The 26,239-nt window shown below is 44.2% G+C and overlaps 1 protein-coding gene across 3 annotated transcripts in view; it reads left to right on the top strand.

The window, feature by feature from the left end:
* Nucleotides 1-18,565, top strand: part of PIK3R1 (phosphoinositide-3-kinase regulatory subunit 1) — an 84,290-nt gene extending 65,725 nt beyond the window's left edge. The window contains exons 1-10 of one of the 3 annotated variants that reach the window (XM_079799301.1): nucleotides 4,588-5,875; nucleotides 9,419-9,521; nucleotides 10,261-10,359; nucleotides 10,463-10,643; nucleotides 10,899-11,024; nucleotides 11,746-11,888; nucleotides 12,118-12,294; nucleotides 12,392-12,460; nucleotides 13,080-13,250; nucleotides 14,354-18,565. In XM_079799301.1, the coding sequence (XP_079655427.1) occupies nucleotides 5,860-5,875; nucleotides 9,419-9,521; nucleotides 10,261-10,359; nucleotides 10,463-10,643; nucleotides 10,899-11,024; nucleotides 11,746-11,888; nucleotides 12,118-12,294; nucleotides 12,392-12,460; nucleotides 13,080-13,250; nucleotides 14,354-14,543 (1,275 nt within the window). In that variant the 5' untranslated portion in view covers nucleotides 4,588-5,859 and the 3' untranslated portion in view covers nucleotides 14,544-18,565. Of the gene's footprint in view, nucleotides 1-4,587; nucleotides 5,876-6,393; nucleotides 8,034-9,418; nucleotides 9,522-10,260; nucleotides 10,360-10,462; nucleotides 10,644-10,898; nucleotides 11,025-11,745; nucleotides 11,889-12,117; nucleotides 12,295-12,391; nucleotides 12,461-13,079; nucleotides 13,251-14,353 lie in introns of those variants that run through there. The other 2 variants (XM_079799300.1, XM_079799299.1) reach the window with 2 other exon arrangements.
* The last annotated feature ends 7,674 nt before the right edge of the window (nucleotides 18,566-26,239 follow it).

Genomic DNA, 26,239 nt, shown 5'->3' with positions numbered 1-26,239 from the left:
TCCCAGGAAAACGCCCCATCCTGAACACCTTTGCTCAGGACTGGCTCCAGCGCAGGTGATTGGCAGGAGGCCCTGGGTCGGAGAAATGGCCTGGTAGGAATGTGGCATTTCCCGGCCCCTCGTTGCCCCAGCGCGTGGTTTTACCAGAGGGCTTTGGAAGCACAGTACCCAGGCGTTTCCATAAGCGGTTACAAATCATTCATTTGCAACAACTTTATTATTGTGGATAGAAATGAGCACGTGAATGATATTTGTGGGAAGGGGTAGCAAGACTATTATGGGACAAACATCTTTGATAGTTTTTACCAGACAGAACTTGAACGGACAGGCAAAACTGATGATGTTTGAGGCAGTGTGTCAGTTCGAATAGGACCCATTAGCACATCATGTCTAGTTAAGCACTAGACCGAAGGGCTTGTATTTTAAGTACAAAAATAATTTTAGGGATGTGATTGGTACCTTGTTAGGGTAATTGAGTCGACAGAAAAAGCTCATGGGAAAAATAAGACTTGAAATGGGCTTTGAATAAAAGGAGCAGTTTGAATAGGGGAAGGAGAAATAACATTTCAGTTCAAGGAGTTTCAAAGATTTATTTAAGATAAATTGCCAAGTACAGAAATAATGAAATGGCTTGACAAAATTAATCAGAAAAAGCTAACAACCATATGGTTTCACTCATAGGTGGAATAGAAAACTGAAACTCATAGACACAGACAACAGGATGGTGATTACCAGAGGGAAGTGGGTGTGGGGTAAAGGGGGCCTAATATATGGTGACAGAAGATGATTTGAGTTTGGGTTAAAAAAGAAAAAGAGGCGTGATATTTTTTATCAGATTTTAAAGAGCAGGAGATATTTCAGTGACAGTATCATTAAAGCATCACTTAGTTTGAAAGTATTGCCCAGCTCTTTGTGTGCAGATGAAAAAAGGGAAGCCAGCAGAGGTTAAGGGTTTCATGGGGTATCACCCGACTCATGGGTGCCTGACTCCGCTGCTCTGCTGCCCGGGCCTGTGGGCCTCCGTGAGCAGTGCTGCTCTTAGTGGCCAGTCAGAAGTCCTCTGAGTCTCTAGCAAGTAATCAACCAAAAGTACGTGAAATTTGCTCCTCTGGGTCACAGAGAGTAAAAAGCCACAGGCAGTTTTTATAACTTGTCATAAGGCTCCGAATCACTCCCTCTGTCGGCTGTGCAGTGGAAAGAACCCTGGGAGTCAAGTAGAACTGGGTTTGAATTTCAACTCTTGCTACTTACTTGCCAAGTTCGTTATCAAGTAACTCGGCCTTTCCAAACTGTTTTCCGGTCTTTGACATTGGGATAATGCTTCTGTCCTGGGGTGATTGAGAGAACTGTGAGGTGGTAGTACTGAAGCTCCCGACCTTACAGTAGGTCTCTGCTGTCTGTTGTGTCAGCTCTGGTTTTTAAGGCCCTGCTGGATCTTGCCTCACTCTCAGCTCCAACCCCCCTTGTTCCCCATTCCTGGTGAGCACTGTCCCACCGGTCTCCCTGTGAGGCCATTCTCCCCTCTGACCCCTGTTCCTAGCCAGCAGGGATACGCCCCAGGCCAGGGAGCCTGTGGGGCTTTAATGCAAATGTGAGAGGGGACACTCTCTGGGCAGCTGCTGCCTGGCGAGTGGGTGCATGCTGAGAGGGAGGAAGGTGCCCTTGTAGGGTGCCCTTTCCTCTGCGTGGCATGGCGAGTGGAAGGGCCTGGATTTTAGTGCCAGTTCCTCCTGCCGCTCTGCCCAGGTGCCTTCACACAGTGCACACCATGTACAGCTGTGCACAGCAGCCCCAGACAGTGCCATCCACCGCATCTGCCCTGAAGCCCCTTGTCCTCTTACACGTAAGTGTTCTCATCTGCTCATCCACATTCCTCAGGAACAAGGGCCGCTTCTCCTTTTGAGCTCTTCCTAGCATAGAACGCCACAGAATGGTGATCATCCAAGCGAACTGTCTTCTAACCTCTGATAAACATCCCAGCTTTCAAAGCACTCTCACATACCACCTCTGTTAACGTACCCAGCCAACCTGCAATGCAAGGCTTCTCCCCTCCTGGAGGGAAACTAAGGTTTGAGGGGTTAAGCATCACGTCAGTGCTGTGCCCTTTGTGACTAAAGGTCTTAAACACATTTAAAGCTCAAACAGCAGGTTTTCTTGAATCATTGTGTGATGTTTACCCTACTAATCCTTAGGTAGCTAAAGCAGATCACTATAGGGCAACTAAAGTAAAAACAGGACCAGTTAACATGGGCTGCCTTTGAATGAAACCCATTCTAGGTGTATTTACATATTTCAGATTTCATGGATGCATTCAGAAATATTAATGTAGCATAATTGAAGTCTGATATGGCACCTCAAGTCCAGAGAGGAACATAAATGACTCTTTCTCCCCCTGCCCTTTTACACCTGTCAGAGTTAATTTTTAACCACTGGAGGATTGCAAAACATTCATCCTAAAGAGCCTGATTCATAAATCTTGTTTTAAATTCTCTGGGCTTGCTTTTCAACCAGGACTAAAGCAAGCACTAAGGTAGAGTGAAATGACATTCAAAGAATTTTACATTCCTCTGGTTTGTTTTTTATTGAATTTAAAATGTGGTCTGCCATTAGAGGTTGTTTTAAAGTTGAGAAATGAAACCTTGGGGGAAAAAATGCATGCATACATTTAGATGGGTTGGAGTACACAGAGGCAGGCCATCAGGGTTACGTATTGAAAAATAGGAAATTGTACTTGTACTCTGAAAAAGAAACATTTCAGGGTGTGTATGTTGGCGCACAGCTCAGTTTCACTGCTGGTTTCACAGTGCAGCCTTCTGTTTGCAGGGACAGTGGCTGAGGGGGAAATGACAGGGCAGGAGTTCCTTACTCCACTAAGCAGGGGATGCACCTTTTCAGATATTGGGTAGAATGTCATCTTTGCGCAATATGTAAACCTGAGTTTATTTAGAAATTCAAACGGACAGTCTTCTCCATGCGGGGTCACTAAGAGAGCCCGGTATGGAGTGCTGAGTTTGCATCATCCTGAAAAGCCCCTTTGTCCTAAATTGTTTTAAGTTAAATTTTAAAGGGAGGCATTCATTTAACCCTTAAAGGACGATTTGGGTTCATGTATTTTTTTTTAAAGTGGTCTTTTGTTCAGAAATGATAGCCCACCAAAACAGGTAAGAAGTTGTGCAGGATGAATTGTGAGGTGGTAGTACTGTGGTTGTGAAACAATCACGATTTGACGGTGATTTGCACACGTGAATACAGTGTTTGGTCTACAACTTTCAAAGATACTTTTAGCGATTAATGGACCTGCTGAGAAGCGAAATATGAACTATTTTTGCCTCGGAAATGAGTTTTACCAAACTTTGGGAAAAGGAAAATTAGTAAGACATATTGTCTTGAAGAATTTGGAGGGCTAAAGTTTATTTTTTATTATGTGTGTAAGTTCTCCAGGGTGGCTCAGTCTTTGAGTCTCAGATAAATGCTGAAATTAACATACAAGTTTTCTTCCAAGAGCTTAGCAGCCACGTGAAAAATATTTCCTACGTCGTTATGACATATGTGCACTTGATTTATTAGTTATTTGTTAGTGAATCATATAGATTAAGTGACATTTGGACACCTATGTTTATTTTGTGTGAAATTTTGGACATAGCATGAGATGAATGAAAAGTACCAAAACTTGCCTGATTTTTCCCAAGCAGAAGTCACTGACTCTGTTCTACCAGCAGAGGGCTCCCTTTTTAAGCTAATAAAGAGCATGTGTCCTGCAGGTCACGTTTCCACCACTAAAACTGAAGAGGGAAAGACCCAGCTCAAACTTTGAGTAATATAAGAGAACCTCTATGGTAGATGATGGGTGCATATTGTGAGAAATTCGAAGCAAAGTTTACAAATCTATTTTAAGACTTTTCTGTAAGTAGAGGGTGTACTGCTTTTCCAGTGGATAATTTTCTTCTGAAACAGAAAATACATTGTTGGACTAGAAAGCATTTTAATCTTAGAAGGTTTTGACATGAATCATCATGTGCCTCCAGACAGGTATGCTTAAGAGACTGATGTTTCCAAGTTTTCTAGCTTGAGAAAGACTTTTTAAAATAGAGCAAGATGCTGCTGCTCAAGATGCAAGGGTAGCCCCTGAACTAACCACGCGTCCCTGTCATCAGCGGGCAGGGGCTGGAAGAGATGCACTTACACACCGTTTTTGTTTTCATTAGAAATGGAGATCTTTCGTATTACACCAACGGAAAGTTTGTGAGGTCACTTTCACTATGAGTGCAGCAGCACTTCCCAGATGTTGCAAGTAATCCTGAAGCTGGCTCCCCGCGTCCCGCCTGTGTAGACTTTCTATCAGCACCTCAGTCTTGATCCCTGCGTGTGACCATTGGGTCACCTTCCCATACAGAATCTGAGGGTGTTAGAGACCACATCCATATTTCTTCCAACAGAATTTGAAGGTAGCTTTTTAAACATTTAGATAAGCTAAAAATAGAAAACAAAAAGTCAGTTTTTGTTGCAGGTGTGAAATTTTTGGTGTGTGGCTTAGAAGAAATTAGCTTCAGTTTCACTTGTTAATTTTTACTTTCTCTGGCAGAGGGAAGTGAAGAGCAGGGCCAGTGGGCGGAGGAAAAGGAGTTGTGGTCCTCCTGCTGTAATCTTGTGCAAACCACTTCACCCCTCTGGTCAGGATTGTGTGTGTGTAGTATGAGGGAATTGCGTGAAGTCATCTCTAGATTACTTTCTGGTTTTAAAGGTATGATTCTGCGATTTTCACATTGTGTTTTGGTTCTTGGAATAATCGTAAAGCTGATACCAGTGAAAATTTCCTTAGGTCAGATTTTAATTAAGTCTGGTTCATTGCACTTTCTCAAATAGAGAACAAACATCCTCCAGAAAGGTGTTCCATTCTGCTCGCCCTCCCATCCTTTGCTCCATGGGGCCATCCCATGAACCTGATGCAGACACCCCTCCTAATTATCACAAAACCCTGTGGCTATTTCAGCCCCGGTTGAAATGGACTATAAAAACAGCTGCAGCAGGGGCAGGAGGGGGGGGGGGGTTCTTTTTCAGTCTTCATGTGGCCGTGGAGCATAGTGTCTCTGCAGAGTTAGAGTAATCTTCCCTAGGACTTTAAAATATTTTTTAGACCTGTTCCCTGCCCAGTTGCTGCATAGGGCTTTCCTGTTACACCTGCGGGCTGCCTGTGCTTGTGTGTGGGAGGAGGTGGACTGAGCAAGGCATGGTGTTCTGGGCCATTCCGAGGGTTCAGGCCTTTACAAGCAGGGCTTTGATTCTATTTTTTGCTGAACTAGCTCAGCCACTTCCTGTGTTTGGCTGCGCATAGTGCCTCGCTTCACTGTGGCCACTTGAGCCCGGCGAGCCAGCGAGCGCGCTGCCGCAGCCAGTTAGAGAGACTATTTTAGGTCCCCGCACAATGGCCTTCTCATTTCCTCGGTGAAAATGAGCGAGTTGGGCTGGCATTGGCCACTTGTTAGCAGATGACAACTTTGACTTTGACTTGGGCTCTCCTCCTCCCCTCCCCGAAATCCCTGGCTCAGCAAATATTTGAACCTGCCCAAGTTAATCATGAAGCCGCGATCTTTATCTGAGAGAGCCATGCGAGCGCCTGTGCCTTTTCCCTCCCGGGTACGGTACCCACGTCCAGCCGCCTTCTCCGCGGGGAGCCGGTGAGGGTGCCGCGGGCGCGATCCTCCTTCGGTCCCGGGGGTCCTGCGCGCTGGCAGCCGCACCGCCTGCCTGAGAGCCGTGGGGGGGCGCCGCCGGGGGGCTGGTCCTGCTGGCTGGAAGAATAGCTTTTTGGATTTTTTTTTTTCATTGTCGGATACAGGCATTCAAAGAGAAACCGTTGAAATGCATAACCTGCAAAGTAAGTTGCTTTTAATTTGTGCACTTCTCTGCCGCTGTTGCATTAGGGGTTTTTTTTGTTGTTGTTGGTTTTTTGTTTTGTTTTGTTTTTTTTGTTTTTTTTTTGTGTGTGTGGGGTTTTTTGTAGTTTTGTGGAAGCTTCCTGTGTGAGTGAGAGAGAGAGAGATTAAGCACTCCCTGGGGAGGGCAGATGGCAGATTAGGGAGGCAGTCCTTTCCTGGAGGGGCACAGTGTGAGGGAAAGATGGGGTGTGGGTTGGAAACGGGGAAGGACGTAATTACACAGCGCTGGGCTAGAAGTTGGTGCCTGGCCAGGCCTGGGAGAGACGTGGAAAATCACCTGTCTCCCTGCTCCCCGTGCCACACGGGCTCCCTTTGCAGCCCTGGTTTGCACCAAGGGCTTCCCGAGGCATGTGGCCCTCTGTTAGAGGCTAGAACTTGTCTCCTTTCCTTTGGGGGGGGGGGGGGGGGCACCAATATTTTTATTAAACTGAGAGATTTCTTTCTGAATCTTATTTTGAGGGCACCCCCACCCCCCACCACCACTTTTACTTGAGTTTAGGTTTACTTAAGCTCTTAGGCAAATAGAAAAGTGAGTGGGAGGGTTTAGGCTGAGTCTGCCTTCATGGTTAATGAGAAGATGAATTAAACCAGAGAGGGGGTTCCAGTGAACAGTGCTCAGGGAATGGCCTGCCTTTGCTCTGCTCTTCGATATAGTTTAAGATTCCAAAGTTGATAGAACGTCTAAGAGTAAATTTTTAGGGCTTCTGTGCTCTTCGATCATCACACAAATACTGTGAAGATCACAAAGCCCACTATAGTTTTTTTAAATCAGCCACATTTACATGGGGTGGGGGGCTTTCCCCCCTCTTCCTTCCCTCTCATCCTATTGCAAAGAGGGACCATTTCTTAAGGGGGAATGTACCTTAGGCTCCAGTAAGAGCAGCAGGATTATATGGAGAACAGCTTTAAAGAAAAAAAGATTAATAATTAGGCTTATAGGGCAATTGATTTCTTTATATTAAGTACTGCTAAGAAGGAATAGTAATATTCCTCCCCCGTGTGAGGCATTTGAGATAGAGGAGATAAAAGTCCCCCTCCCCCCCAAAAAAAGTGATTACATCATCCCCACACCCACCCGAGCAGTATGAACACAGTAAATCCCAGCATGGGTTCCCCGGTGAGAAATACTTTGCCAAGACAGCTCTCCCCCTCTGCATTCTGACATATATGGCCTCTTTCTGTTTGGAAGACAGCTTACCTTGACCAGTCTTGTTAGGCAGTAACCGTAAAATTCTCATTAATGATATTGACAGTTCTGTTGATTATTTCTGCCAATAGACCTCTTCATTCCTGTTAAGAATTTCCAGTGTTAGTCCATAAAGTATAGTTTTGACTTTGCAATGTTTGGTCGAGGAGGAGAGTTTGCCTATGTGTTTCCTTGTACTTGTGCTTTCTAATGTGGGTACACTTGTGACAGTGTTTAAGTTTTTATGTAGGACTGAAATTAAATATCCAGAGTCCTTTCTGCTTTTAATATATAGGGGAGGTATTTAAGGACTGTAACCTATACCTTAAATGTACCATTTTCATGCATTGGTACGATTTTTAAACCAAGGACTGATCGGGCTATCTAAAAACCCAGATGCACTAGGGGGAAAAAAGCTACGTGCTGCAGCATATCAGCTTTTGTCAACCTGCCAAGAGCGGAGCGTACCAAGCTGCAAGGAGTAATAAAAAGGGAATTAGAAAACTCACTGCTGGAGGAGAACAGTCAAATTAAACAGCTTTTGGAAATGATGAGCATGTATACGTTGCAGTTCCATTAAATGTAGCTTAGTGAGGCTGGGGTTGTGCTAAGGCTGATACAGAAGAGAAATGATGAAGCAGGAGTGGTCTGGTGACATTTTTCTGACTTGATTGGCTGGGCTGTGTGATGTAATAGGTTACAGTGCAGCCCCTTATAGGTTTTAAAATGAATTCCAAGGCACCATTACAAAGAAAGCCGGACTCTTTTCTTATAACTGAGCTCAGCCAAGGAAACTCTCGCACAAATGTACAACACTGTTTGGAATATGGAAGACCTGGATTTAGAATATGCTAAGACAGATATAAATTGTGGCACAGACTTGATGTTTTATATAGAAATGGATCCACCAGGTAATGCTGCAGTATTCTTGTAGAAAGCTAGTTAATTTTGTGGCTTTTTTTTTTTTTTTTACAACTCCTGTAACAGAGCCTCTTTAGATTTCTATTCTATTTTTATTAATTTGTTCTAATTTAATAAGAATTCATTTGATCATAGCCTGTGGAAGCTGGCAGATCAGATTGTATGTGGTAAATGCTTATTCTGACTTGAATGGATATGAATGGAATGCCCGTTTTTCACTGGTGTCTTTTGTTAAGATCTTTTGCTATTTGGGTTGTATTGTTGTATAGCGTTCCTGTAATTGAATTGATGTCTCCTTTGTGCTGCTTTTCTCTGTTGCCAATGGAGGGGGACAGTGTGGTACTTTGTGGGGATAGCACTTGGTACTTTAGAAAGCATGTAAAATGTAGCAATGATTGCAACTCAGTTCTAGGTGACCGGAAACTATTCTAAATCAAATTTTGAGATGTTGCCTCCTGTCTCTTATATTAGGATACTATAAAGAGAAAAGAAGTTGGCTCTCCATTCCTTAGACCTAGTCTTTATCACAGTCTTGATAAACTCCTGAAATAATTTTACATAAATTAAAATAGTAACTGTGCTTTAAAACTTATGACTTAGAATTTAGCTAAAAAATCCTGGATTTATTCTGCTTTCTAAATTATGTTATCCCTATGTTATTAGCCCATTTCCCAATTAAGAGATTTCAGAAATACCACAGCCTTTCATTTGTCACCAATTGGTATATGAGTACTGATTTGACATTGAGAAAGAGGAATATAGCTTTTAATCAGTCGGCATATAGAGCACAATTTCTCCAATAAAATATTAACACGAAAGAGATTTAGGTCACAGATGAGTTTCTTAAAGTGGCTTTTGGCAGAACAGTGCCTGAAATACTAAGATGAGAAATACTAATTCTCTGGCTGTAGTTGAGCCTCTACCACACCAGCATTTGTGGAGGGCAGAAGCCGAATTTGTCTCTCATAATTAAATAGGAGGAAATTAAAGCCAACCCATGTGATTCCTCCTGCTCACTGTGCATGGTTTCTGACTTCAGCTGGATTTGACCAGGCATGAAACTTTAATATAACTAGAACCTAGCTAGAAGCAGAAAATGGCACAACTCTGGATTTACTCTGAAATTCACATTTATTAATCGCCAAGCTGTTTTCTTCCGTTTCTTTTCTCTTTGAGCTGTACTCTGGAAGATTTCTGTTTTTTTTTTTTTTTTTTTTTTTTTTTTTTAAGAAAACGATCTTGCATGTTTCATGGAATTCTGAATTATTGCTGTATGTCACACTGTACTTTCATCTAAAGAAATTAGGTCTGTTTTAAAATGTTTCATTGTAGTTTGGGGTTGCAAACAACTTTTTCCTTTCTCCTTAATCTACAGCACTGCCTCCTAAACCACCAAAACCTACTACTGTGGCCAACAACGGTATGAATAACAATATGTCCTTACAAGATGCTGAGTGGTACTGGGGCGATATCTCGAGGTAAGCCCACAGAAAGGCTTAGTTTTCACTAGAGATAGAGGGGTGTAGGGTAAGAGAAAGAAAAGCACCAGCTTGCTAAGTTTCATTTTTAGGATATCATCCAATATAAGCATTGAAGCATACTGGATTCCCTTCCAAAGGCTACCAGAGAAGTCACTGAGCCGCCGGAGGGCTGTGGGTGCTGGTGCCACCGGAAATTACACACCGAGAAGTTCGATTATTGGCAGATGTCAGGGAGGCACCGGGTCGAGTGGCACTGCCCAAGGCAGCGTGCAGGCATGCCTGTCACGCAGAACTCTTAAGAATTCATATGATTATCTCACACACAATAAAATAAAGTGGCATTTTTATTCTTGGCTTTTTTTTTTTTTAAAGGGGGGGGTGGTGGGGAGGAAACCTTGTGGGGATCGTGACTTGCTTGCTGATTTGTTAGCATCTTTGGTTAGAAAATAAAAACGTGTACCAAAGTTATACGGATAGTGAAAGTAGGTTTGTTTTTTTAACTCCCATGCACCTGTTTATAATGAGATGGAGTTTGTAACATTTTTTATATAAACAAAGAATAAATTGTTAAGCTTTGGAAATGGTAATTAATAAGCATAAATCAATAGGGGCAGGGTGTTAGAGGATTTTTCTGCTCAATTTTGCTGTGAACATAAAATTGCTCTAAAAATTAAGTCTGTTTAGATAATCACTAAATCCTCGAGGTAAGCACTGTCTTGTGTTCTTTTCACGTCAGAGAGGAAGTGAATGAAAAACTTCGAGATACAGCTGACGGAACCTTTTTGGTACGAGATGCATCTACTAAAATGCATGGAGATTATACTCTTACACTAAGGTGAGTCAAAGAATGGAGGTAAAGCTGGGGTGGTTCAAGTTGACATTAAAACACATTTCTTTAAAGGAAATTGTTTGCCATTATATTTATATTGTATTTACAGGAAAGGAGGAAATAACAAATTAATCAAAATATTTCACCGAGATGGGAAATACGGCTTCTCGGACCCATTAACCTTCAACTCTGTGGTTGAATTAATAAACCACTACCGGAATGAATCTCTAGCTCAGTACAATCCCAAGCTGGATGTGAAGTTACTTTACCCAGTATCCAAATACCAACAGGTAATCAAATGCTAACATTGTAAATGTTATTTAAATAAGGTACTTTCAATGCTTAGAAACACTTTGAAGCAGATGAATTGCATGTAATGAAAGTTGAAAAGCTTTGTGCTTGTAATCACAGAATTACAATTTCAGAGTAGTTCAATGAAATACTCCAAGGATTTTTCCACGTCAGATATTTGGTTAAATAGTTCTTAAATTGATGACATACCTTATCAATTGAATTGCTTTTTCTTCTGCTCTCTAATCCTTTAGGATCAAGTTGTCAAAGAAGATAATATCGAAGCTGTAGGAAAAAAATTACATGAATATAACACTCAATTTCAAGAAAAAAGTCGGGAATATGATAGATTATATGAGGACTATACCCGTACTTCCCAGGTGAGTTTTCTGCGAAAATCACATTAAAATTTTAGAAGTGTTAGTTATTAAAACCTAACACCTATTAGCTTCAAAAACAGTAAAAAAGGTTGAGTTTTTACAGTACAGTGAGGTTGAGAGCTCATTTGTTTGTGAATCATTGTTGATTATTCTAGTAATGAATTCATTATATCTATACTTGTAAATGAAGCCTATAAGTATCAGAGTAGTAAGTCTACAAGAGAAAGGAAGAGGTTACTGTGAGTTTTAAGTTGATTTGACATAATTCTTGATTGAAGAATTATTTTCAGATTGGAAGTTCCACAGACTTGGCTAATATCAGAAATAGGGGTTTAACCATTATATACTCTGCCATGAAGAACAGAGGCATTGCCCCTGGAATGTTTACCTAGAGCCTTAATCTTCTCTAGGCCGTCATGCATCGGGACCGGCAGGGGGAGTAGAGGGCAACATGGATGTCATGAATTGCTAATAAAGTGGCATGACTTTAACCAAGATGATAACTTAGGAAAATGTCAGGTAGTCATCTTCCATAGACTGGAATAATTCCTAAAGGAAGTGTGTGCTTTTGTGATAGTGTTTTACTGGGTTCTATGAATTAGAGTCCCACCTTGCTAACAAAGCACTTACATTCTAGATAATCACAATGGGAGTCTCTCACAATAAGAAATCACCTGTTCTACGAAAGGTGTGACATGGTCTTACTAATATTGTGTTGCAGGAAATCCAAATGAAAAGAACAGCTATTGAAGCATTTAATGAAACCATAAAAATATTTGAAGAACAGTGCCAAACACAGGAGCGCTACAGTAAAGAGTACATAGAAAAGTTTAAACGTGAAGGCAATGAGAAAGAAATACAAAGGTTGGTCAGAAGAGTATTCCTTTGTTCTGCTAGAGATAACCAGAATATTCTTAAACCGCTTAAGAATGATCTTGCTTTCTGTGCTGTGCTTACTTAAAAAACAACAGGACGAGAAAGCGTTCCTTGCCTGAGGAAAATGGCTGGGGCTTTATAGGGAGCCTTTTCATAAACTGGGGGAAACCTTCATGATGAACTCGGGTGATCACAGATGCGTTTCTCTTGCCTGCAGGATTATGCATAATTATGAAAAGTTAAAGTCTCGGATCAGTGAAATTGTGGACAGCAGAAGAAGACTGGAGGAAGACTTGAAGAAGCAGGCAGCTGAGTATCGGGAGATTGACAAGCGCATGAACAGCATTAAGCCTGACCTCATCCAACTGAGGAAGACAAGAGATCAGTACTTGATGTAAGTGGTGGGCACGGAACCCGCAAGGGAATGACTGCCAGTGGCTAAAATTAAGGCTAAGTTCTGAATGCGTTTTCCCTCTGAAACTCTTTTTCAGGTGGTTGACTCAGAAAGGTGTTCGGCAGAAGAAGTTGAACGAGTGGTTGGGCAATGAAAACACTGAAGAGTAAGTCGGTACCACAGATGGAGGCAGCAGGGGATTTTTTTCATTTTAGGAAAACGCATGACTTGCCTTATTTAGAGAACAAGTGAGGAATTTTACTGAGTTTGGAACATCTTGTAGGAGAAAATGTATAAATTCAATCTCATTATCCAGAATTCTTTTAAAGGGAAAGTTTAGGGAGGGAAGATACTGATCCCCCTTTTCCCCCTCATCGTTCCAACACTGTGTCCACAGTGATGTCCCAACATATTTTTGGAACAATTTTTTAAAAAGAACAGAATTAGGCTTAGTATGTTTTTTGAAGCTTAAGCATATGTTTTGTTTGAATTATTTGAAAGCTGGCAATCCTCCTAGACCATCGATTTCCTGATCTAAACTGGACAAACAGGATTGTTTAATACCTTTCTCTCTGCCCAGGTCCCTGAGCTTAATGCTGACTCTTTGTCCAGGGACGTTACCTAGAAGGCTCCCCTCCCTGGATAAGAGGGAGGGCTGGTTGAGTCAGACCCGTGATCGCTGGTCTGGCCTGCTTGTGGGAGGGGCGGAACCGAGGTAGAAGAGGTGAGGGTAGGCTTGTGGCTCCATGAACCTCACTTAGAAACCTCCTCCCTTCCCTCCTCAGCCAATATTCGCTGGTGGAGGATGACGAGGATCTGCCCCACCATGACGAGAAGACCTGGAATGTCGGAAGCAGCAACCGAAACAAGGCTGAGAACCTGCTACGAGGGAAGCGAGACGGCACTTTCCTGGTCCGGGAAAGCAGTAAACAGGGCTGCTACGCCTGCTCTGTGGTGTACGTATCTCCCGCCCACTGCTGTCCTGGCCCACATCTCCTTTCTCCTGGAGGGAGGCTCATTCTGCCAGCCGTGGGCAGGGAGGTGAAAAGTTTTAACCTGGAAGAATCTTACGGCACACAGTATAGAAGAGGGAATAAAACAGGCATAATACTTAAAGTCTGTCTGTCCATAGAGTCTAGTAGAAAGAAACCTGCTTTGTTTGGGTACCAATTCAGGAACTACTTTATGTCTTTTTTAAAAATGTAAATGGCAATGTTTGCCTCGAGGCTAGTATAGAGTCTAAGGTAACTCACACAAGAGCACCACACACAGGTGAAAAGTCCCCTTCAGGAACTGTCCGTGAGGTAATTACACCCAGAAGGCCTGTTTGTCCCCTGGCATATTTTCTTTCTGCTGATTTCTTAATAGTCCAGGGAGCACTTTGAATGGACAGTGAGTTTTTTGGGTCACTGGCGTCATTTCAGAGTGCGAGGCTCTAAAACAAGCATGTCAAACTCATGGACCACGGGCTGCATGCCTTGTTTATTTGGCCCGTGTTAAGAGTTGACGTGCTTGCTCTAAAAGCACATCCTACTCTGCAAGCTCTCTCATTTACGGAGAAGTCCTATGGGAAGGAGGCATGAGAAGAGCTCTGCGTAAGTGCCAAGATGGAGAGACACGTTGACACTTGAAAGCCAGCCTGAGAGAAGGGATCCTATTAATAACTAGTCACACCTCTGGTCACACAGCGGCGCTGATGGTCGGCGGCTCCCACTTGTTGCGTGCTCACTGCATTCCAGGCATTCTCCCAAGCACATCATGCACATCATCTCATTTCTCAAAGCCACCCGGTGACACATATTACTATCATGTTCCTCTCCAACCATTTTAAAGATGAAAATACAGTGGCTCAGTGAAGCTGGGTTCCGTACCCAAGTCACTCAGCCAGTAAGTGGCTGGCAGAGCCACGAGCCTGGCAGTTCACCTGGGACTGTTGCCCACGTGGGGCCTGGCCTGTGTCAATTGTACTTTTTGATGATGATTTTTGTTAAAAACGCCTAGCAGCGTCACGGTTTGTCCTGGTCAAGGTCACAATGCATTTGTTCTCTCTCCTCTCTAGGGTGGACGGCGAGGTAAAGCATTGTGTCATAAACAAAACGGCAACCGGCTATGGCTTTGCCGAGCCCTATAACCTGTACAGCTCCCTCAAAGAACTGGTGCTACATTACCAACACACCTCCCTCGTGCAGCACAACGACTCCCTCAACGTCACACTAGCCTACCCGGTATATGCACAGCAGAGGCGATGAAGCGTGCCCTCCGGTCCTCCTCCTGATGTTCAACCACCCTGCGGCCTCTGGGAAGCACAGGGCTCCTCTCCAGCCTGACCTGTGAATTGAGCTGCGGAGACCACGTCTTCAGATGGGACTGGAGCTTTCGACAAAAAGAAAGCAGTAGGGGAAGACATGCAGCCAGCACTGTGCGATGACCAGACGTTGCTGATCTGGAGTGCTTATCCTTCCTTTCCTTTTTTTTTTTTTTTTTGGTTTAATTTAAAGCCACCACAACACAGAGAAAAATAAATGCAAAAATCTCTGCGTGCAGGGACAAAGAGGCCTTCACCATGGTGCTCGTTAATGCTTTCTGAAGCTTTACCAGCTCAAAGTTGGGACCTTGGAGACCGAGGATGCACGGGGCTGTGGAGCCCTGGCCCGGGAACGCTCGGTCCAGCCTGGTTTAGCCTGGTGTTGCTGTGCACGGTGGACCCAGACACTTCGCACTGTGGATTATTTCATTTCCTAACAAATGAACGATATGTAGCAGAAAGGCACTTCCACTCACAAGGGACACTTGGGGAGAACGTCAGCTCACATGTATTCAGAGGAAATTCCGTTGCAGCAAAGTGCCAGAAAGCGTTTTGTTTAAACTTTTCAACAAAAAACAAAACCCACCAATGGAAAAAATGGAACTTGGAAAACAGGACTTCAAATGACATTTAGTATATAAAATATGTACATAATATTGGATGACTAACTATCAAATAGATGGATTTGTATCAATACCAAATAGCTTCTGTTTTGTTTTGCTGAAGGCTAAATTCACAGCGCTATGCAATTCCTAATTTTCATTAAGTTGTTATCTCAGTTTTAAATGTACGTTCAAAATAAGCTTCCCCTGCCCCAATTTTTGTTGCTTGAAAATACTGTTGTTCCTGATTTTTGTGTTAATATTCATTTTGTTTATTCTTTTACTTTTTTTTTTTTAAAGAAGAAATGTACAGGATGCCAGTTTTTAAAAAAGGCTTCAGAATTAAAACTATGAAATATTTTACAGTTTTTCTTGTACAGAGTACTTGGCTATTAGCCCAAGGTTAAAAAGTTCCTAACAGATTTTTTGGACTAAATGTTTTGTTGGGCAGTGCCTGATAAGCTTCAAAGCTGCTTTATTCAATAAAAAAGAGAAAGATATATGAATATGACAAAAGTATCGCGGAGTTCGACAATGTTGTTTCAAAACTCTTAAAATACGGTACCTGGCAATGTTTGTTTCATAAAGAATTGTGAACTTCTTGAATCTGGGGAGGAGGGATATAGCAAAAGGTTGTACAGGTGGGGGGTGGTGGTGGAATGCACTTTCTCTTTCTCATGATTAGAGGAAAAAGTAGGTAACTGCAGAGGGAAGTTGCTTATACTTCAGTCTTTCCCACTCTCATCTGCTAGTTATTACCAATTATGACAATTACAAATCTACAACTCTTAACAGTGCGGCTGGTCAGATGTTCTAGTTCTGACCCTCGTTCGGAACACTGATTTCAAGGTTAAATTGCTACGCTTAGAAAATGTCTCTTTTTAACATTAGACTACCATTACAACCACCAAACATTCATTTTTGAGAAAGCATGATTTGAGAAAAGATTTTTATCTGGCTGTTTGTTATTTTCCTAGCTTCCCATTCACGTTAGACCATAAAGCAAAGAGGCATGATGGTAACTGCTACTGCTCTGGGCTGTGTGGAGCTCGTTAAAGTCATGGCCATTTCAGGAATCATAATAGTCCTTCTCATTCATCCAAATAATTGCATGTGTTATACTTCACTGTGGGGAAAAGGAAGGGGTGTTAGAGTCATCTTTGCAATTTAGGGCATGAGTGAGAGGTCTCCCTGATTCACATATGCAAAAAGCCTTTCTATTCAGTGGAAATTGTGCATGTATTGGGAGGAATAAAGGATAATTATAACCATAGTCAACTACGCTGGTAGATTAAGATGAAATCTTACAATTTCATACCTTTATTTCTCTTTCCTTCAAATATTGGGGTGAGGGGGTTTGGTTTTCTTAATGTTGTTCCTTTAAAAGTTCTTTTGAAAGGATCTGTCTAGCGGCTGACTTAATCAACTGTAGAATGTGTTCTTTTTTGTGTTTTTTTGGTTTTTTTTTTTTGGTCCTTTTTTCATGAAGCTACTCATATCAAGAGCAATAGTCAGTCTTACAGCCAGACTGTCAGCCTGAGACTTGACTGTACCGATCTGACCACCTCCCTCTCATCTCCAGACAACTGACGATTCTCCTGGTTTGAGTCTGAGAGTGTCTGGTTTAAAACTATCCTTCCATGTCTCACAGAAGTTTAACAATTAGTTAATAGTAGCTTGTAAACAAGCGTGGTTTTGTTCTTGTTTTTGTTTTGTTTTGTTTTGGTAGCACATCCATGTATACTATTAAGTATAAATAATTTTCATTTAATTCCTAAAATATAAGATCTGAAATGGAATGTTTCATTAACAGTACATTTCATAAAGAGTTTTGTTAGTGTTTTTGCTTCAACATTTTGCAAGATGACATGGTATTAGGCATCTGCCTTATTTTTGCATCTCACAAGCACAAACAATAGATTTTCTTTGCACTGCAAAGGCAGGATTTCTCACTCCATATCACAGTGAGTTGCACACCTGTGATGTCACCCCTCTGCCAGGTGCCTTCTTGACTGTGTGTAGCATGCCCACCACCTATGTCCTTCCAGATGTTTGACCAGCAGGGCTCTCTGGGTTCCTTCAGACAGTCATCCAACAACACCGTCTCAGTGGCTCACGAGTATGAATGGATACAGTCGAGGTGCTCTGAGACATTTTCTTAGCCATGCATTGATTTCCCCCACCCAAGACAGCATCCTAAAAATAAAGCCAGGAACTAGGCTTCAGAGAGGCTATGACAGGGCTATAAAGGTGGGAGCACTGGGACCTGACATTAGACACGAGAAATATTATAACCGTGCGAAAAGGCAAAAAGCATGTGTTTGCAACATCTGACAACTTCATGGCCCTTGATATATGTATATATGTATATGTGCATGGACTGTGTTTTCAGTACACCTTTCAGCCAAAACAGATCCACAGTCGAGTTCAAGTGCAAACAAGCAAATGTCTAGTACAGTTCTTGTATATGTGTATGGGTGGTTTTTTTCCTGTGATTTTGCTTTGTTTTGTCTTACAAAGGTGGAAATTGTTTGCAAGTGAAGTGAGAAGTTCATAATTCTTTGGCTTTTTTTTTTTTTCTTTTCTGTGTTTAAAAGTTAACTCCTTTTGGGAAGCTGGTCTGGATGACTCACTTAATTGGGAAATCCTTGTTTTCAATGTGTCAAGTCAAAATGTGTGTATGTGAGCTGTCACTGTAGGGAACCTATTGCTCTGTCATGTAGCTGGTTATGAACTAGTAATGTGTTTGGGAAGTCCTACTGATGTTCCTTACTGGGAGAAAAATTCTGCTGGTTTTAACAACTGTGCTTTTGCTATGCATGGTATCCAAGTCAGCTGGAAAGCAGACCCTGAAATCTGAGTTCAGGGTCACTTAAGAAAGGGGCAGTTTAAAAGCACAATGCCTCACATGAGACAAAGTTCCAAAATGCCAAATTCTTATTTTTTAAACATCTAGTTATATAAAATACTAGTGCAAGCGGGGAGGGAACAGAATTGGAAACACTATCTAACTTAACATTAAACTTGTCACCATGAGATAGCATTAGCTACCCAGGATGCTGCTATTAAAAAAACAAAAACAAAAAATCATTTATATGTGTGTATTTTTTAAAGCTACGGTCTGTTCGATGTTTTTACAAATCTGTTTATATGACAATGTTCAAATAAAGTTGGTCTTTTGACGAGAGGGAGGATGTGATGGTCTGTTGTAATTTTGCCTTTACAAGGCAACCTGGGTGGGGGGCGGGGGGAGTGTGCCTCCTTGACACTTGGTTCAAGCTATAGATTTAATGGAGCTATGTCTTGTTGTTTTAAGTTGCTGTAATGCATTGTATTAGGTCCTCAAACAGAATAAAGATTGTTTTGAAACTTATGTGATGGTTTGAAATTTCAATTATTGCCTAAGAAATATTTCTGAAACCCCTCTCTTGCTCTTTTGGTTAATGAAAGTTGCTGTCTCTATAGTCTCCCTCCCACCCCCTTTCATTCTACTGTCTCACTTTTGTAAAGTGGGAAGGAAAGCCCTGAAAAGCGGTCACATGAGTGATTTGCTCAGTGTTGTTTACATAATTACACTATGTCCTTAATGATGACATAGCCTCTAGGTGATGTCATTTCAAGACATGGTCTTGCTATAAGAAAATAGAATGCCCATCGTCCCTCAATCCCTCCACCATCCACCTCCAAACCTTCAGAATTGCTCTCTACAAACTACGGTTTGTTGAGGAGTTGGTGTGTCTGTCTCACAGGGGCAGCATGAGGCACTGAGCAGCATGCAGAGTGTGACATGGAGTTGCAGACGGAGCCAAGCACACAACAGATTCAGGTTTCGCATTGTGGCATCTAGTCAATACAGATATAAAGTATTCTGATTCTGAAATAACTCCTATGTCACCTTCCTTGCTAAGTGAATTTATGACAATGAATGCCGCTTTGCTTGTACAGTATACACACTTTAACAGCTGATAGCTCGATTTTGATAATGAAATGTATCTTAATAAGCACTGCCTTAATAATTATTCAAAGTGTATGTATACATTTTGGGGGAACATCCTATATATATGTGGTGCTGACTTTACCTGTGGGCATAGTGAGAGCCCTGGAGGTGAAGACATGGTCCCGTAATGGAGATGAGGGGCACTTAAGTAATTAGTCCTGATTCTCTGTGTATGGCGGTAACTCAGAATCAGTCTTCCCCTGCTCAGTTCTGTACCCCAGATAACTGTATTCCCAGGGTCTTTTGCCCTCTGGCTGCCAGGGAGTCCATCTCCCGCGTGGCTCCTGCTCCTCAGGCAGACCCTGTCTGGGGTCTGAGCAGCCTCACTCTGGGCTCTCAGTCAAAGCCTCTGGCTTCTGAGCTTCCTAAGCTGTACACCAGTCTATTTCTCTCCTGTAGAGAGTCTACACTATGAGCATACATTATATAAAACATATTTATATCATTCATTGATGATTTGCCTGGTAGAAGTGCAAATTCCAGGGCCCCACCCCTCGCCTACTAACTCTATAATCAGGACCCAGCAAATCTGTTTCAACAAGCTCTCCAGGTGATTTTAATGCACACTCAAGTTTGAGACTTGACTACCTGATTGTTGAAATCGTGCATCAATGAGTGATATAAATATGCTTTATATAATTTACTAGAGGCCCAGTGCATGAAATTCATGCACGGGGGGGGGGGGGGGGGGGGGGGGGGCTCATCCCAGCCTGCACGCTCTCCAATCCGGGACCCCGCGGGGGATGTCCAACTGCCGGTGTAGGCCAGATCCAGGATCTGGCCTACACCAGCAGCCAGATATCCCTCTCACAATCCAGGACCGCTGGCTCCTAACTGCTCACCTGCCTGCCAGCCTGGTCACCCTCAACTGTCCCCCCCTGCTGGTCTGGTCGCCCCCAACTACCCCCCCCCCCCCAGCCTGGTTGCATCTTACTGCCCCCCTGCCAGCCTGGTTGCCCCCAACTGCTCCCCCACTGGCCTGGTAGCCCCTAACTGCCCCCCCACCGGCCTGGTCACCCCCAACTGCCCCCCCTTCCAGCCTGGTCGCCCCCAACTGCCCCCCCCTGCTGGCCTAGTCACCCCCAACTACCCCTCCTACCAGCCTGGTTGCACCTTACTGCCCCCCTGCCAGCCTGATCGCCCCCAACTGCCCCCCCTGCTGGCCTAGTCACCCCCAACTACCCCTCCTACCAGCCTGGTTGCACCTTACTGCCCCCTCATCAGCCTGGTTGCCTCCTACTGCCCCCCGCCAGCCTGGTCACCCCCAACTGCCCCCCCCCCTGCAGGCCCGGTCGCCCCTAACTGCCCCACCGGCCTGGTCGCCCCCTCCTGCCCCCCCTGCCAGCCTGGTCACCCCCAACTGCCCCCCCCCACTGGCCTGGTCGCCCCCCCAACTACCCCTCCTACCAGCCTGGTTGCCCCCAACTGCCCCCCCAACTGCCTGGTCACCCCTAACTGCCCCCTCGCCAGCCTGGTTGCCCCCTACTGCCCCCCCTGCCAGCCTGGTCACCCCCAACTCCCCCCCCCCCCGCAGGCCCGGTCGCCCCAAACTACCCCTTCCCACCAGCCTGGTTGCCCCTTACTGCCCCTGCCCCTGTCAGCCTGGTTGCCCCCAACTACCCCTCTGCCTTCCTGGTCACCCCCAACTACCCCCCCTACTGGCCTGGTCGCCCCCAACTGCCCCCCTGCCGGCCTGGTCACCCCCAACTGCCCCCGCTGCCAGCCTGGTTGCCCCACACAGCCTGCTGTTCAGTCGTCTGGTTGTCCCTCACTAACCCCCCTGCTGGCCTGGTCGCCCCACGCAGCCTGCTGTTCGGTCATCCATCTGGTCGTTTCAGTCATGACAGCCCTTGGCTTTTTATATATTAGGATGCTCATAGTGTAGACTCTCTACAGCAGGGGTCCTCAAACTTTTTAAACAGGGGGCCAGTTCACTGTCCCTCAGACCGTTGGAGAGCCGGACTATAGTTTAAAAAAAACTATGAATAAATTCCTATGCACACTGCACATATCTTATTTTGAAGTAAAAAAACAAAATGGCAAAAACACCTGCATGTGGCCTGCGGGCCGTAGTTTGAGGATGCCTGCTCTACAGGAAGGAAATAGACTGTTTTACAGCTTAGGAGGCTCAGGCTGGTCTTATTCTGTCTTTAACCAGCTGTGGAAACATGATGAACTCAGTTTACTTGTCTGTGCCTCCATATCTGTGAAATAAGGTTATGAATCTAGACAGTCAGTTTCCACGACTGCTTCTAGAGTGTATATTGTATCAGAGCACACTGAATGAGAATGCTTCCCCCTCCCTCCAGTTCTCCATTTGCAATTTGACCACAGTTATAACCCACAATGTGACTGGTGACTGCAGACCACTGCCGTTGACTGAGTATTGGCCCTTTGTGTTGTCAGTGATGATGCCCAAGAAAGCATTAGCAGGATGAGGGCCCACTTATTGTGCAGATGCCTTAAAGCTACACTTCAGCTGTATCATAATGGGCAACCAAGTTCTTGATAATATGGAGGGGTATATGTTTGGAAATGACACTTTGCCCATCTAACTAAAGCACAGGGCACTGGGTCAGAGAACAAAGCCTGCAAATCCTCTAGTACACAGTGAGAGGCATGTAAGTATACTATGTTAAGATCTGATCCTGTGTCAGCCCATTAAAAAACGTTTTTCTGAAGTTGTCCTTTAAAAAGTCTAAAAGTAAGATTCCTATAAAGACTTAACTGTAATATCTGAAACCATGAAACTACTAGAAGAAAACATAGGAAAAAAGCTATTTGGTATGGGTCTTCAAACAGATTTCTTGGGACATAACACCTAAAGCACAAAATCCTACCTAATAATAGACAAATATGCAAATTGACCATACCTCTGACACAGCCACAAGTCACGCCCACAAGCCACGCCCACCATCCAATCAGAGCGAGTATGCAAATTAACCCAACCAAGATGGCTACAGCCACAGAGAGCAAGGTTTCCTAGGTAACAGAGGAAGCCAAGCTTTCCACCTGCCCTTGCCAGGCCTAAGCCTCCACTCAAGCTACAAAGTTTCAATTATAGAAGGTAAACAAATTCAAACAGAAATGGCGGCAGAACGGAGCTTGAGAGAGCAGGCCAGGGTTGCCGGTGGCAACAGGGGAAGCAAAGCTTTCCACACACCCTGGCTGGGCCCACCTGCTTAAGCTACAAAGTTTCAATTATAACCCCAACAGAAATGGCTGCCAGCCATGGAGGGAGCCCCAGGCTTGGCTCCGCTCCAGGCTACAAAGTTTCAATTGTAGAAGGAAAATAAATTCCAGATACCAGGGCCTCCGCTTGGGGTGCCAGGCGGCGTGGCCGGCCTGCAAACCACCACAGGCCCCTCGCTCAGGCCGCCCCACACCCCAAGGGAACCCCACCCTGATCAGGGACACCCTTCAGGGCAAACCAGCTGGCCCCACCCCTGTACCAGGCCTCTATCCTATCTAATAAAAGAGCAATATGCAGATTGATCATCATTGCAACACACAATATAGCTGCCCCCATGTGGTCAAAGATCCTGCCCCCATGTGGACACAAGATGGCCACCACAAGATGGCCAGCAGGAGAGGGCAGTTGGGAGGCACCAGGCCTGCAAGGGAGGGCAGTTGAGAGGGACCAAGCCTGCAAGGGAGGGCAGTTGGAGGTGACCAACCCTGCAGGAAAGGGCAGTTAGGGGTGACCAGGCTGGCAGAGGAGGGAAGTTGGGGGCAAACAGGCTGGCAGCGGAGTGGTTAGGGGGTGATCAGGCTGGCAGGCAGAAGCGGTTAGGTGCAATCAGGAAGGCAGGCAGGCAAGCAGTTGGGAGCCAGTAGTCCTGGATTGTGAGAGGGACGTCCGACTGCCCGTTTAGGCCCGATCGGGCCTAAACGGGCAGTCGGACATCCCTCAAGGGGTCCCAGATTGGAGAGGGTACAGGCTGGGCTGAGGGACAACCCCCCTCCATGCATGAATTTCGTGCACCGGGCCTCTAGTAAAAAATAAATAAGTGGGAAATAAGTGGGACTATGTCAAACTAGAAAGCTCCTGCACAGCAAAAAATAAATAAAAAACCAGTGGAATGAAAAGGCACTGGTTATTAAACTTAGAGACTAGGAAAATATATTTGCAAACGATATATCTGATAAGAAATTAATATCCAAAATATATAAAGAACTCATACAACTCAATAGCCAAAACAAAACCCTGCAGATAATCCAACTTAAAAATGAGTAGAAGACAAACAGCTGAGGCCCATCCTGAAGGCTGGAGCCTAGTCCCGAAGAGCTGAACCTAGTCCCGAACAGCTGTGCCCATTCCTGAAAAGCCAAACCTGCTCCCAAAGAGCCGATGCTTGTCTCCAAAGATGGAGCCTAGCCCCTAACAGCCAAACCTAGTCCCAAACACCTGTGCCCATTCCCAAAGAGCCAAACCTAGTCCCGAACAGCAGGTTAGGGGAAGCAGAGGATCAGATCAGTGAATTAGAAGACAGGGTAGGGAAAAAAAAAATGAGCAGAGGACTTAAATAGACATTTTTCCAAAGAAGATATACAAATGGCCAATAGGTACACAAAAGGGTGCTCAATATCACTAGTCATCAGAGAAATGCAAATCAAAACCACAATGAGGTGTCACCTCACACCTGCTAGAATGGCTATCAGGCTATCATTGACAAGACACGTCACCAAGATAGTGACATAGGTCATTCCTGACGTTGCTCTCCCTCACAGAAGAAAGACTAGCAGCTATTCATGGACAAGACACCACTGAGAGAATCCTAGAGCTCAGGAGTGAGGCTGAAGCATCCCCTGCACCACAGAGACCAAGAGAGACTGCACTACGAGGGTAAGAGGGACAGCTACATCCGGACCCTTCCCTGAGCTATGTCTCCTCAGTGGAAAAAGAGAACTCAGAGGTGACTTCTCGCCCCCACCCCAGCATTGTGGAGCACTTTTTGGGAACCCCTACTCTGGTCTTGCCCCACAGGGGACTCTGCAGAACTCAACTATTGGGCCTCTGATTTTGACAGAGAAGAGGAGAGGGCCTTCCAACAACCAGCACCCAGATCTTGGCAGACTATCCTCCTACCTACAGAGCCCAACCAGCGGCTTTGCTAATCTGCAAAACTAAGTCAGTGGTGCATTCTGACCAGGGTCTTTGGCAGGGTACAGATCTGTCCGATTTGAGTCCTAATTGAGGAGTTTTGCTGGCCCTAGAGCTAGGTCTGCCACACCCAGGCAGAAGAGCTGAGCCACAGCTCCACCCACTGTGGTGTGGTGTGTGGCCCCCAACCCCCTCTGACAGGAAGGGCTGGTGAAAACACCTGGAAGCTTTGCAACCAAGCAATGCTCGAGCCAAGAGGCAGGCAGGCAGAGCTGACTGCTCTCAGAGCAAAGCCAGGGGCCCTGTACAGCCTGGGAATTTGGGGCACAGGTCAGCTTGAGTCAAAACTACAAACAAAGAACCTGAGCGGCCTTGGAGCTGCTTCTCCCACCATGCCTGGCAGGGAAACGAATTCGTGACCCTCTTATTGCTGAATACAGCCTGCCCGACTAGGAACCTTAACAGATCAATGGGAAGCTGTGTAGTGCATCCAACAGCCCTGCTTACAGTGGAACTTGGACAGAGAGCACGGCTTTTCCTGTCTTCGGAGCAAAACCGGTGGCCTCACCTGACCAGGACGTTCAGTACACACTCTTGCCTAATTCAGGCCCCCAAACAATGAGCCGTGCAGTCCCTGGACTCCAACCAGGGCAGGGAAGCTACTTCATAGCCCCACCTACTGCTGAGTATAGGAACCAGTCCTGGCTGTCTAGTAAGCCTGACAAGAGAATCCAGGTAACTGTGAAGCCCATTCTACAGCCTCACTTGGACAGGGAACCAAGCCAGCAGTCCTACTTAGCTATTCTGAGACAGTGGCACACACCCCCTACCACCAACCTCAGAACTCAAACAGTTGCCTCATCCAAAATAGGCCCTTATAGTAGGCCCACCTGCCCAACGACCTTACCAACAGATAAGTCCAGAAACCCAAACTGAAGTGATTGGGGAAAAACTGTCTCTGCCAAAGGGAAACTGCAAAATCTGGAAGAGGAGACCACTTACTCAAATACACAGATATTAACATAGGAACCAAAGATCATGAAAAAATCGGGTAAATATGACACCGCCAAAGGAAACTAATAAAGATTTAATAACTGACACTGAAGAAATGGAGAGCTAAGAACTGTCAGAGAATTCAGAATAATTATCTTAAAGAAATTTAGTGAACTACAAAAACACACAGACAACTAAATTAAATTAGGAAAACAATGCATGAACAAATCAAGAAGCTCCACAAAGAAATAGAAACTATAAAAATAACCCAGAAAGCCTAGAGCTGAAAAATATAATAACTGAAATGAAGAAGTCCACAGAGCTTCAAAAGCAGACTCAATGATTCAAAAGAAAGAATAAGATAGCTGGCAGATGAGACCTTTGAAAATGACCAGTCAGAGAACCAAAAAGAATGGAAAAGAATGCAAAGAGGACACAATGAAAAGAAGCAACAGTCAGTATGGTAATTTCAGAAGGAGAAGAGGAAAAGGATAAAAAAGTATATTTAAAGCAATAATGGCTGAAAACTTCCCAAAGTTTGGGGAGAGAAGTAGATATCCAAGCCCAAGAGGCCCAAAGAACACCAAATAGGTTGAACCCAAATAGGATAACACCAGGTCATACTATAAGTAAACTGTCAAAAGTCAAAGACAAACAAAGAATTTTAAAAGCAGCAAGAGAAAAGAACACTTTAATTGTAGTTAATGTAAAATAGACTGCTATAGATGTAAGTTGTTATATGTAAGCCTCATGGTAACCACAAAGCAAAATTCTATAGTAAGTACTCAAAAGAGAAAGAGAAAGAAATATAAGCATATAACAAAAGAAAGTTATCAAACCTCAAAGAAACAGAGCAAGAGCAAAGGACATATAAAAACAACCAGAAAATTACTAACAAGATGGCAATAAGCACATACCTAACAATAATTACTTTAAATAAACTA

The sequence above is a fragment of the Cnephaeus nilssonii genome (assembly GCF_951640355.1).
Source record: "Cnephaeus nilssonii genome assembly, chromosome: 2".
Classification (NCBI taxonomy): domain Eukaryota; kingdom Metazoa; phylum Chordata; class Mammalia; order Chiroptera; family Vespertilionidae; genus Cnephaeus; species Cnephaeus nilssonii.
Note: the sequence above shows the minus strand (reverse complement) of the source record. Positions and strands in the feature narration are given on the sequence as shown.